General features: G+C 48.6%; 1 protein-coding gene across 1 annotated transcript; it reads right to left on the bottom strand.

The window, feature by feature from the left end:
* Positions 1-3,850: 3,850 nt before the first annotated feature.
* Positions 3,851-13,094, bottom strand: Efs (embryonal Fyn-associated substrate). Its single transcript, XM_042686441.1, has 6 exons — positions 12,936-13,094; positions 8,365-8,643; positions 7,705-7,836; positions 6,884-7,606; positions 6,457-6,546; positions 3,851-4,814 (listed from the first exon to the last, which is right to left on the bottom strand). The coding sequence occupies exons 1-6, from the start codon at positions 12,951-12,953 to the stop codon at positions 4,380-4,382; spliced, it is 1,677 nt and encodes a 558-aa protein (XP_042542375.1). The 5' UTR covers positions 12,954-13,094; the 3' UTR covers positions 3,851-4,379.
* Positions 13,095-13,445: the final 351 nt, after the last annotated feature.

Genomic DNA, 13,445 nt, shown 5'->3' with positions numbered 1-13,445 from the left:
ATCCATCCATCCATCCACCACCCTCAATCCTTCATCAGCAAAATTTATTAAGCACCTATGCTCCTGGACTTGTGTTAGATTGTGAAGATAACAGGATGGACAAGGCCATCTTGGAGGAAGGGACTTGGGGATAGGCAGATTTACAGACAGGTAATTGCACAGGGCTTATGCATATGGGGAACTGGGGTAGCAACTAAACCTTCTAGCTTTAATGCCCCACTTGGGAACCACCTCTCCGAGTTGTATCATGACAAAACTACTAACATCTCCATTGTTTCTCATCATTTGGTACTGCTGACCACCTCTTCTACACTCTGGGCAGCTAAGTCCCACATTCCTGAAGTTTTCTTTCTTCTGATCCTTTTCACCATTGCAGGCACACCTCCTGACCTTTTCCTCACCATTGCTGTCTGCAACCCTGAGACTTGGTCCTAGGCCCTTCTCTTGCCTCATTCAGGCTTTCTGATTACCAACACACACACACACACACACACACACACACACACACACACACACACACACACACACACACACACACACACACCATTCCTCCATATACATCTCCAGCTCTCTCCTGAGCCTGATATCCTTAAGGCAAGCAGCTTCTTGTTAGACCACATGCCTTAATGTCTCATAGAGACTTCAGACTTAACTTTGATCAAGACCAAACTTATACTCTTTTCTACTCTAACCTGTTTATTTTCAAATGCTGCCTTCTTCATCTACCTCTTCATCCTCCACCTGTGGTGAGATGCTTACAATCCCTTACAAATTTTCCTAACCATTTCCTGTATAGTTATCAAATATTTTGCTTCATTGCATCCTTACCACTTCCAAAGAGTACTGTAGCATCTTAATTCCCAACTGGTATTCTACATCCTCTTCCCCATCTGTTGTTTTGGTGTGGATGGAATGATCTTTTCAAACCAAAGGTCTGATTGTGGGTGTGTTTTCCCCCATCTTTAATGGTAAATACTCTGAACACCTCATATGTGATCTTGCATGCTCTCTACACCCCATTGCACTTCTTTCCTCAAAATCTACATTCCTGCTACTTGGTCTTCTTCCAGTTCTCTAAGTTTTACAGGGCCTTTGCACAATCTGGCTCCTATGACTGGAAGGTTGTGTGTGCACACACACATCCAGGTCCTGGGGTTTGAGCTTAGAGCCTGGGCACTGTGCTTGAGCATTTTTTGTTTGTAGCTAGTGCATTTATCACTTGGGCCATACAACCCTACTTCAAGCTTTGTTAGTGGTTAATTGGAGATAATAGTCTCACCAACTTTCCTCCCTGGGCTGGCTTCGAACTGTGGTCCTCAGATCTCAGCCTCCTGAGTAGCTAGGAATGTGAGTCACAGACACCTAGCTAGAAGGCTCTAAATCAAGGTTTACTACCAACACTGGGGTCTGTGCACTAATCCCTACATTTTTTGCACAAGGCTGGCATTCTACTACTTGAGCCACAGATTTACTTCCAGCTTTTTGTTGATTAGTTGAAGATAAGTCTTTTGGACTTTTATGCCCAGGCTAGCCTCTAACCAAGATCCTTACAACTGAGCCTTCTTAGTAGCTAGAATGACAAGAATGGGTCATAGTGTGCAGCTTAATCAAGTTTTCCTTGTCTATTAGCTATTAGCTTAAACATCTTTGCCCTAGAGAAGACTTTTTAGAACTGCCACTCAAAATTTGATAGACTAGTAACATGTATGTCACTTGAGATCTTGTTAGCACTGGAATGATGGCCTCACCATATTTACCCTTTAACCATAAACTTGAGCTAGATTCTCCAAGTCTGTGTTCATTAAGGTTAGAGATACAAGTCTCTGAAATTGGACACTTAATAGGTACTTTATTCTCAATTCCTTTTCCAGCAAAGGTTGGAAAGAAATTTCAAATCTCAGTGAGGAAATACTTTTTTTTTTTCTCTATTGAACCATACTTGTTATCTTGTTTCCTTTGTTCAAAAGGTTTCCAAATACAGGAACCTCCCCTCTCCTTTTTTTCCCCAAACCCCCTCAAGGTCCTGGGGCTTGAACTGGGAGCCTCTTCAAGCCCTCTACCTTCTGGGCAGCCCTCTACCTTTTAAGCCATGTCTGCAGCCCCAAACCCTTCTCTAAAGCATCGGGCAGCCTATCTCCTGTCCCACAATTCATTTTAGGCATCTCTTCCAGAATTACTATGATGCTATCATAGCTAACACACTGTGGGAACTTATCTATATCCATTTGTCTTGAATAATCCTGTGAAGTGCTGGGCAGTTCACGGGCATTTTCCCCGTTAGACCTCATAACTCTGCAAGACCAGTATTTTTTTCTTTTTTTTTTTTTGTCAGCTGTGGCCTTGAACTCAGGACCTTGCCACTGTCCCTGAGCTTTTTTGCTCTATTATTAGTGTTCTACCACTTTTCTTTTTGGTTGGTCGTGGGGCTTGAACTCTGGGCTTGAGTGCTGTCCCTGAGCTCTTCAGCTCAAGATGAGAGCTCTAACACTTGAGCCACAGCACCACTTCTGGTTTTCTAGTGGCTTACTGGAGATAAGTCTCACAGACTTTCCTGCTTGGGCTGGCTTTGATCCTCAGATCTTAGCCTCCTGAGTAGCTAGGATTCTAGGAGTGAGCCACCGGCGCCTGGCAGTGCTCTACCACTTTGAACCACAGTTCTACTTTTTGTTTTGTTGGTTAATTGGAGCAAACAGTCTTATAGACTTTCCTGCCTGGGCTGGCTTTAAGCCATGATCTCAGATCTCAGCCTTCTGAGTAGCTAGGATTACAGGTGTTAGCCTTCAGCACCTGACTGGTTATCTTTACACTAAAGCTAAAACCAAGTCTCAGAGAGAGTGGCATGATTTATCCAGAGTCCAGGGTAGATCTGAGACTTGAGCTGAAACCTCTGACTCCAGTTCCAGGCTAATCTCTGAAAATACTGTCTAGCAGGAAGAAGGCTTCAACATATTATGGATGAATTTTGTTGGCTCTAAAACCTGAAAAATTTTCCCTTGATAATGAAAAGAGCCCAAATGGAGGAACTAAAAGCAAGGAGATGCCAAGATACTAAGATTGTGATTGAAATTGATGTTTCCTGACCTAATCACCATGCCAGGTTCTTGGGAAACAGATTTGAAGCAATGGGTCTGTGGCTCAGACATCTTCCCTTATAGTGATCGATGGCTCACATAAGCCATGGGCTGTTTCACTGAGTCCCAAGGACCAGGAACTACTAACATACTGCATTCCTTTGCTGCCTTAGCTCAAGATGGGTTTGTCTAAAAGGATGATCAGGAGGAAGCCCGGGAAGCAAGCGTAAGGAACTAGATTCTCTTGGCATCTATTTGGTCTGATTTGGCCTGTGGTACAAACTGAGGTGACCTTTCAAGACCACTCTCTAATGACGGCTGTGACAATGCATTCTTGGAGAAAAGCCCCTCGGTAAGCAATTTGTGGGGGAAAAATAGTCCCAGACCCTTCTTGGTTCTTATTACATAAGTCAACCTGGGAGTTAGCTCCCTGCTTTCCTGGCTTATGTCCCCCTTCACTGGTGGTTCCTTTCACATACGTCATTTCTTCTCATCACCCAGTTGATCATGTCACTAGCAGCTGTCTTCTCTGGCAGGTTTTTTAAATGCACTTAACCATAACTGGCTCCCTGATGCCCACTTCACACTCACTTTTCACCATGAACCTTTTGAGTTCCACACTTCTCTGGAGTGAAAACCAGTCCAGGGGATGGTTAAAGGAATAAAATATCCCTTCACAATGTGTGGCCCATGGCACAGGGCAAGGGGCACCACAGGGAGGGGTGCTGGCCACATAGATCCCCAAGAAGCAGAGTCAGGGAGCCAGACCATAGGGTTTATTGAGTGCACATCTCTGCCTGAGGCTCAGCTCTCCCTCCATCTGAAGGTAGGAGCCCCCTGGTACCTCCCACACCTTCACATTCTGGGCAGAAGTCAATGGCTTGACTTCACCCTCAGCATATTAGTGAGGCACTCATGCTTTGGAATCCAGAAACAGGACAGGAGACAGGTTCTGTGTTGCCCCAAGTTTTCTGCCACCCGATTCTCCGTGTACCAAACATTCAGAAGGAGGCAGCACAGCAGCCACCTCCAACCCAGGCTGAAGAATAGTCCAGTTTCTCCCTGCCCCAGTTTCTCCCTGCCCCAGAGGGCCTGGTGCCTGCCCCTGACAAAGCAGGGATTATTAAATATAAATAATTTATATAAAATGGCTCATACAAAAAGCGATGGGTTTGGGGGAAGAGATGCCTCTGTGAGAGGCTGAGATGAGCAGAAGAGGATGAGAAAAACAGTCTTTCAGACATCCAAAACCTGGAGGGAGGAAGGACTCTGGCAGGAAGAGGGGGGCAGAATTGTACCATCACACCGTCAGGAGGCCAGGCTGGTGAGCAGTGTGGTGAATCTCAGGGCCTGACCTGCCAGTTCTGTCACACACCGTGCCAGCTCCTGCATTGCAGGACTGGATGGGTAGCCCAGGGCAGCCCCCTTGACAGCCAGCACGGTGGTCCGCAAAGCTTGGCCCAGTGCTGTACCTGCAGCTCCAACCTGTGTTTGAATTGGGGTGGAGGCTACTAACCGGCCTAGGGTGTCCCCAACGAATACCAGGCGGTGAGCAGCCACTACCACCTGCTTGCTGTAGGGCACAAAGAGGCATGGGGGCTGGTTGGCTTGAGTGCTGGACAGCAGGGCTGCCACAGCCACCTGAAGCGCTGAATAGTGGCTCTGGCACTGCCCTGCATAGAAATGCAGGAGCTGTAGGTCGCCGGGGGACAGAGGCACCAGCTCCCCTGAGGACATGGCCTCCTGTGGAGAAAGAGCAGGGTGGGTGAGAAATGGCTCATCAGTGCCATCCTGCCAATGCCTTTCTTCTTCCCTCCCACTCAGTTCCTACTTCTGCCATTCAGAAAATTTAGATTCTTAGTTAAATATCCAGACTTTAACGCCAGTCAGGCCTAGATCCAATAACCTCAAACTTGACTGCAGACAAGTTTGTGAACTTCTTTGTTTCCTTATCTAAAAGGCAAAAAACACACAGTCTAAGCCAGGTGCCAGTAGCTCATGGATTCACACAGGAGATCTGAGGACTCTGGTTCAAAACCAGCTTGGGCAGGAAAGTCCATGAGACTCTTATCCCTAATTAGCCACCAAAAAGCCAGTGAAAAGTCAGGTAGTAGAGTGTTAGCCTTGAGTAAAAAACAGAAGCACATCCAGGCCCTGAGTTAAAGCCCTAACTCTTGGCACATACACACAAAATAAAACAAAAAAACCCCTAGCACTAGAGGCGTGACTCAGTGGTACAGCTCTTGTCTAGCATAGGAGGCCCAGGGTTTGATCCCCAGCTCCACAAAAACAAAAAGGCAGCAAAATTCCCCAAACAAGACAACCCCCCCCCAACCCGCAATGAACAACAGCAACAAAACCAAAGAAGCTTAGTACTACACTGTCCAATATAAACAATGTAAACCACAAACAGAATTTTAAAATATTTTAGTAGCCACATTGAAAAGTTCAAAAAAAAAAAAAAGCTTGGCAATATATTCTTATCTAACTTCAAATATGAAAATGCTATAGCTTTCATATGTACTCAGCATGGAAATTTGTTTCACACAAAGCATACAAAATCTGGTATGTTTTATATTTACAGCACATTTCCATTCAGACTGGCCATCTCAAGTGCTCATGAGCCACCTGTCTCCTAGGACTGGGAGACATGTATCTGAGGCTGCAGCAAACATTTGATGGACATAATCTATGGAATGGGCTTGAGTGCATCTGAGCATCATTGATTATTATGTTTGTGCAGTGTGCCTAGACAGGGTCTGGCACTTGGTAAATACCTGACAGATGGTAGCTATTTTCTAATTTGTATTCTGGACTGGGAGGAAGGAACTACCTCACTTTGCTAAAGCCCAGAAAGATTAAATGACTGCTGTGGAGCTGGTTTCTTATTGGTAGAGCTGGGATTAGGAACCAGGTCTCTTAGGAACCTAGGAATTCACAGCTGCAAGGAGTCACAAGACCCAGGTCTGACCCACAGCCCAGTAATTCCTTCTGCACCCCACTACCTTGCTGATTCCTCGCCAACACATTCTTTCCCCTCTGAGTTCCTAATATCCTCTTCCTCCATGCCCCAGCATCTTCTGTCCAATCCTAACTCCTCTCTCCTGTCACATGACTATTGCCTTGGATGTTTTCTGTTTGCTTGTTTTTGGTGCCATTACTGTGGCTTGAATTCATGAGTGCTTAGGCACAGTCACTTAATTTCTTTGCTCCCCTGCTCTACCACTTGAGCCACAGCGCCACTTCCGGCTTTTTTCTTTTTGCTTATGTGGTGCTGAGGAATCAAACCCAGGGCCTCAAGCATGCAAGGCAAGCACTCTACCACTGAGCCACCTTCCCAGCCCCCTTTCCTAATCTTTTCTACCACACCCCACCAAGGTTTTACCTGCTTCTCTGGCAGCCCCCTGTCCGGAAGTTCAGAGTCTCCTGGTAAGGCTTTATCCAGAGGCTTAGGTCCTTGAGTTTTATCCATGCCCTGCAAAAGGGATTGGGTCTTAAGTGTAGTGATGAAGGCACAGGATAGGAGGCTTCCACGCCTTTCTGCCCCTCCCCAGTCTCCTTCCTTCTGAATACGCCTGCGGTTAAAGGTGACCACCTTTGGTCTGCAGTGCCAGAGCTCTGGTAGCCCTGGCTGGGTTTTGGGATGAGTGTGGATCTGCTTCGGAATGATGTGGATAAGCACTGGGGTCCCAGTGGAGAGGGGAAGAGGGAGCAGAAGGCTCTGTATCTGTGCCCCCAGCCTCCTGCTTCTCTACTGGGGTTCTCTTGGGGACAGTATGAAGGGTCTACAGGAAGGAGCTGGCTCAGTTTACCTTCAGGTGGACGTAGTCATACTCCTCAGCCATCGGGATGCCTTCATACTCATTGTGAGGTCCTGCTGGATTATCCTCCAGCTCCCTGCCCTCTGGATCCCCCTCAGCCTTGGAGCCCCCATACACAGGCAGACGGGGTGGGGGTGGAGGCAGAGGCCTGTCCTGGATACTGCCTTTGCGGCCTGGGGCAGGTGAGGGAGCTGGAGAAGGACTGGGAGGCTCAGGGACAGGCAGGGCAGGCAAAGGGCGACGGGACAGGCTCTCTGCAGAGGGCAGCCGGGGCCTGTGTGATGGTGGGGGGCTTCTGGCCAGAAGCTGGGCCAGAGTGTCCAAGTCATTGGTGGCCGAGGCTCCTGGGGGCTCTGGAGAAGGGGGCGCTTCTGGCCCCAGCAGGGGCACATCATAGATGCCCTCTTCAGTGTCCCCACTTTCCCCATTTGCTAACAGTTCTTCAGGTGCTTCATACAGGTTGAGGAGAGCTGAGGCTCGTTTCAGGTTAGAAGGGGCAGCATAGAAAGGAGGCCCTGGCTCCCGGCCTCCTTCCCAATCCAGGTCTGCCTCCAGCTCTGTAGGTGACTTTGGGGCCAGAGGCACATCATAGGGAGCTTCATTCTCTCCAGAGGATTGTGGGACAGTCCCAGCCAGAGGGCGGGAAAAGGAGGCTGGGGAGTCATAGGGGTTGTTAGAGGGAGGGTGGAGGGCAGTAGAAGGCACATCATAGACCTGGAAGGAGGAATGGGTGAGTTAGCCTTCAGCTCAGTGTGGACCTTCCCTGAGGCTGTCTGTCCCTCACCCAACACACCCAGACCTCTAGCCCTCACCTCCAAGACTTCTCCAGGGGCAGCCAGCTGGGTCCCATTGCCTCTGGGGACCTTGTAGATGGGGTCAGGGGAGGGTGGGCAGGGTCCAGCTGAAGCAGGACAGGGCCGAGCTGGGGGTGGTACGACATATACCTGGGGGATTAAGACAGGTGGGTGTGCCAGGAGGAGTGTATGTGTCAGTGAACCACAAGTGTGACTTGAAGGAACTCAGCTCCCCCTACCCTTCTTCCCATGCTGATAGGAACATAGAGCTCAGAAAGCAGTGGAATAGCCAGGCACCAATGGCTCATGCCTATAATTCTAGCTACTCAGGAGGCTGAGATCTTTAGGATCATTGTTTAAAGGCAGCCCCGGCAGGAAAGTCTATGAGACTCATCTCCAATGAAGCACCAAAAAAGCAGCATGTGGAATTGTGGCTCAAGTGGTGGGGAGAGCTAGCCCTGAACAAAAACAGCTCAGGGACAGTGCCCAAACCCAAACTTCAGGCCCCAGGACCAGCCAAAAACAGCAACAACAAAAACAAAGCGGTGGCAGGTAGACTTCACAAAGCAAAATCAGTGAAGAATTGTGGAATTGGGATCTCCCTGCCCTCCTAGCAGCTTTCCCCAGAAGAAAGGCACAGGCTTTCCTGGCCTACGGATGGGGAGGTCCAGTTCTTACCTCCTGTTCCTCATCATTGCGCTCTGGGGCTGCACATGGTGAGCCTGGCTGGGCAGGAGGTACCAAGGAGAGGCTGGACTTGGGTGCCGGGCCAGCCGGCAAGAGCTTCACTCTGTTGGCGGGCACTATACCCTGCTGTCCATGCAGGGAGCAGAGACACCAGCCATCTAGTCCGTCAGCGCCTTCCCTCTGCAGTACCCGTAGAACGTCCCCTCGGCGGAAGGACAGCTCTTGGGGAGATTCAGCTGTGTTGTCATAGAGAGCCCGGGCTAGCTGGGCCTGGTGGGTAAGGTGGTACATGTCAAATCATGTGGAGACTCTTTACAGCTTCCTTATTCCATTCAAGTTAAAAAAAAAAAATTCTCTCCTGGCTCAGCTCCTCCAGTCATAGCCCTGCCTTATTTCTAGCTTCGTGACTGTTCTGTTCTCTTCCTTTACATTCTCTGAGCTAGCTCTTCCTTGCCTTAGGGCCTCTGCACTTGTTTTCTCTACCTCGAGTGCTCTTTGTCTGCTTCCATCTGACTGACCCTTGTATATCCTTCAGTTCTGCTAAAATGTCTCCTCCTCAAAGAAGTCTTTTCTTCTCTCTTCCCTACTGAACTTCTGCGATTATCTCTATTATTTTTCTCCTATACGATAGGAACAGCTATATTCTTATTATCTTTGCAATAAGGTTCCTTCCAGAAGTGGTCCTTCTCTCAATACATTTGTTGATTGAATTTTTTCCCCAAAGTACACGAAGAAATCCTGCTAAGTTCTTGCATAGTCTCCTTTACCTTCTGCTCCTGTCATTGCCCTTACAGACAAAAGGTTAGAGTAAGCCTGGGAAAAACTGTCTAGACAGAGTGCCTGGGCATAAGAAAAACACACAAACAAAACCAAAGTCATTGTTTTGTTCTCAGCTCCAGCAAATAAGCTTCTACCAGAAAAGGCTGAGGTTGCCATGGAGAAGAGAAATATATTGGCTCTGTGTGTATGTGTGTAGTATGTGAAGGGAGGGGAGCTAGCAGACCAATCAAGAATGATCATTTACTGGTCTGTTTCTAGTCCTGTCTGGTAGGGGCACCTAAGCTTTTTCCCTTGAGGGCTGTATGCTCAGGTAATAGGTCACCGACAGTGTGCAAATGATGTATCCAGACACTGTGCAAGACTTTACATTAATCATCCAATTCTCACAACAACCTTATAAGAAAGGAAATATCATTATCTATATTTGGGAAAGAAAACTGAGACAGAGAGTTTAGTGTTTTGCTCAGTGACACACAGCTGGTATGCTGGTGGGGCATGATTTGAATCTAGTATTTGATTTCAGACCCTACCCTCTCTCAATCATTCCCTCTATTGCCTTTCAACAATTGCAAACATGTAGATCTTCCTTTCTCTCTTTTTGTGCCTGTACTAGGACTTGAACTCAGGTCCTAGGCACTGCCCCTTAGCTTTTTCATTCAAGGCTGGTGCTCTACCACTTGAACCATAGTTCTACTTCTTTTTTTTTTTTGGTCAGTCGTGGGGCTTGAACTCTGGGCCTGGGCGCTGTCCCTCAGCTCTTCAGCTCAGGCGAGTGCTCTACCACTTGAGCTACAGCGCCACTTCCGGTTTTCTGGTGGTTTATTGGAGATAGGAGTCTCAAGGTCTCTCCTGCCCGGGCTGGCTTTGAACCGCAATCCTCAGATCTCAGCCTCCTGAGTAGATTACAGGCGTGAGCCACCAGCGCCCGGCTCCATAGTTCTACTTCTGTCTCGTGGAGCTGGGTGTTGGTGGCTCATGCTTGTAATCCTAGCTATTCAGGAGACTGAGATCTGAGGATGATGGTTTGAAGCCACCCCGGGTAAGAAAGTCTGTGAGATGCTGGATGCCAGTGGCTTAAAACCTGTAGTCCTAGCTACTCAGGAGGCTGAGATCTGAGAATCATGGTTCAAAGCCAGCCAGGCAGGAAAGTCCATGAGATTCTTACCTCTAATTAACCACCAGAAAACCAGAAGTGGAGCTGTGGCTCAAAATGGTAGAGTGCTAACCTTGAGTGAAAGAGTTCAGGGACAATGCCCAGGCCAAGTCCAAGCCCCATGCCTGACCAAAAAAAAGGGGGGTGAGGAGAAGGGGGGACTCTCATAGACTTTGCTACCCAGGCTGGCTTTGAACTATGATTCTCAGATCACAGCCTCCTAGCTACTGCTAGGATCACAGGTGTAAGGCTCTGGCAATTGGCTGTTCCTTGTCTTCTGTAAATTGTGGTGAAGTCAAGATGGTCTATGACTCAGAGATGAGTACAATGCATATTAGAATTTCCTAGATGCAATTTCCCTTTGCTATAACTCTTCTTTGTGATCTTGTCTCATGAAATCTTTTGGTAGAATCAAGCTTAAGCCACTCAGTATGGCAAAGCCAGTTGTGACTGTAAAGGGACTGTGCCTCCTGGTAGGATTCTAAGCAATGGTAGCATACACTGCTTTGGAACAGTTTGTCAGGCACTACTGGCCAGGTAACCAAATGGACTAATTTAAAAAAAAAAAAAAAAAATCTCAAGCTAACCACCTCAACGGGGTGCCACAAGATGGTGGGGAAAAGGATGCAATGCTCCATCAGCAAGAATGTTGGCAATGTTTTCTACTGGTGGATGAGTGATTTTTGTTTGTATGGGGGGAATACTAGAGATTGCTAGACTGGCAGTCTACCACAAAACCATGCCTCCCCAGTCATTCCCTCCCCACCCTGGTTTTAGAGATAGTGCTTCTGAACTTTTCTGCCTAGGTTGGCCTCAGACCTCAGTTTTTCTACTCTCAACATTCTGAGTTGGTTGGGTGATTTTTTTTTTTTTAACAACTCTTGCCCTTCTTTGATTCCAAATTAGCTTTCTTCCTTTCTCTCTCTCTTTTCTTGTAATGCTAGGGATTGAAGCTAGGGCTTTGTACATGATGAACCAACATCCCCAGCCCTCTTCAAACTATTCCGGTTATACTGTGATTTCTAAGGAATACTGTCCTACACAGAGAAAACATGCTAATCATGGTTTCTCAGTCCTAGATGGATCCATGCTTTTCCTTCTAATTGTATATAAACCAGTGCATATAATTGTATTATAATTGTATATAATCCAGAAGCAAAGTTCTAGTCCCGTCTCTGTCCCTTTCTCACTGGGTACCTTTGGGCAAGTTTTTGGATTTTCTGTGCCTCAGTGTCCCCGTCTGTAGAATGGTATATCTGTAACCAAATATCCATTTTTGGACAATGGTGTTCTCACAAAGTTGAGATGATGCATCTAGAAATCATGACGAAGTTTAGTATAAACTAGGTAAAATCAGAGCTCAATATATTAGCATTATTAGGATCCTATGAGTTTGATTATCATAACTATCCTTCAAAAAAAGAAAAGAAAAATCTACCTCCCAGTACTAAAAAAGTTGATAGAGATTGCCATCTTCTTGAGCCAGTAGCTCTATGTCAGAGTATCCTCAGAGATATTCTACCCTTACAGCATCCCTGCCTCCCTTTCCTGGTCTGAACTAAGGTCTTCATATACCTTGAGGACCTAAAATGTTTGGTTTGAAAAAGAGCCAAGATCAGATCTCTCCTCAAGGGGTAATAGAAAGCTGTTGGGTGGGGTGGCTACTGGCTTCTCTTTTCATTCACTATTCTCTTCCAGAGTTCCCATTCTGAAAGGGTCGGAAAACAGGTGGTAGCCTGGCTTTCCCTGAGACTTCCAGGCAGGGGGTAGGGAGGTATAAAAAGCCAGAGTTGTAATCTGAATACAGACTACGTGAGTGCCAGACCGAAAGCAGAGGTGGGGCCAGGGAGTGCTCCTCCCTGAATCGAGTTTGAATTCTGCCCAATGGAGCCAAACCACTGGGACTGGCGGTGGCAGCAACCCCAGTCAGGGCTGCTGATAGAAAGATTGATGATGGGTGTGGCCACTCCAGCTCCGTTCCCTCCAAGAGGCCGAGGTGCCTGGTTAGGGAACGACTGGCTTATGGGGGTGGCTGCGGGCCCACTGCGCTTTCTGGGAGGCCTCCTCCCACTGTTCCATCGTGCCAGCTGTCTCCTCCCTTTGTCCCCAGTCCCCAGAAAGTGGCCTGAGGCGGGCTGACATCACCTTCCCTCCTCTGTATTATTTTCTCTGCCTGATCATCCTTTTTGGCTCTATTTGCCCCCCCCTTTTCGCCATTCTACCTCTACAGATGGACCTCCTCGAGTCCATTTTCCTTGAGTCCTTGATCTGTTAGTCCTTTTTATTCATCTCCCAATCACAAGCCCATGCGGCCATCAGTGGCCATCTGTTCCCGCCCAGACAAGAGCAGATAGGACGGGGGGGGGGGGGGCTACACTTTCCCCCTCCCCTCCATCAATCCACAGCCTCTAGAAAGAAAGAGTGGAGAGGAGGAGAGGGACCCAAACCTGGAGGACCAGGGGCTGAGGACTGAGAGAAAGAAACCAAAGTGAGAGAGAGGACACAGCCTCTTCCAGAAGAATAAGATCAAGGAAGGAGACAAAGAGGGCGGAAAAGAAAAAAAGGACAGGAGCACAGGGGAGGCAGGCAGGAGGTCTGCCTGGTAGCCTCCACTCTTTGGTGGACTCACCGACGTGGCAATGGCCATGGCCTCCACTGCTGCCTGCTTCAGGTCAGGCTGGGTTTTGTTGACTTCAGTGGTGGCTGCTCCGCACCATGATTCGCGGCCTCGACCCACGGAGGCTGCCCCCGATTGTGGCGCTTGAAGCGGTGGCCTCCACCAAGGTTGGAGGAGAAAGAACACCCACAAAACTTCCCAAATGGGAGGCAGCTCGGCCAGGCAGGAGGAGGAACGGGGCGGTCCGGGGCGTTGCTTCGGGACCTCATCCAAGGGGCGCGCTCCGTAGTGTCCCTACGGCCTTCCCGGGGGCCGCCAAGTGGCCCGGGCCCCGAGCGCTGCGTGCTCTAGGCCACAAAGGCCTCGTGGGCTCTCGTGGGCTGTAAGCTCCCTTCCGAGGCCGGCCTGGGCGAGGAGGCCGGAGCTCGAGCGGGCGCTCGACGCCCGGGCTGCCCAGGTCAGCCCCGAGGGCTGGGAGAAGCCCCGCCGGGGCGGTCGAGCCGGACGAGCGAGTTTAGGGGC

The sequence above is a fragment of the Dipodomys spectabilis genome, unplaced genomic scaffold, assembly GCF_019054845.1.
Source record: "Dipodomys spectabilis isolate Male_0828 unplaced genomic scaffold, ASM1905484v1 ptg000097l, whole genome shotgun sequence".
NCBI lineage: Eukaryota > Metazoa > Chordata > Mammalia > Rodentia > Heteromyidae > Dipodomys > Dipodomys spectabilis.
The sequence above is the reverse complement of the archived record's forward strand: the minus strand, read 5'-3'. Positions and strand labels throughout refer to the sequence as shown.

Bases quoted from the DNA above. Each gene is read 5' to 3' on its own strand.
- Efs (XM_042686441.1), bottom strand. The intron at 7,607-7,704 runs GTGAGGGCTAGA...TCCTCCTTCCAG, and splicing joins CCCCTGGAGAAGTCTTGGAG to GTCTATGATGTGCCTTCTAC. The intron at 6,547-6,883 runs GTAAACTGAGCC...TCCCTTTTGCAG, and splicing joins ATGACTACGTCCACCTGAAG to GGCATGGATAAAACTCAAGG.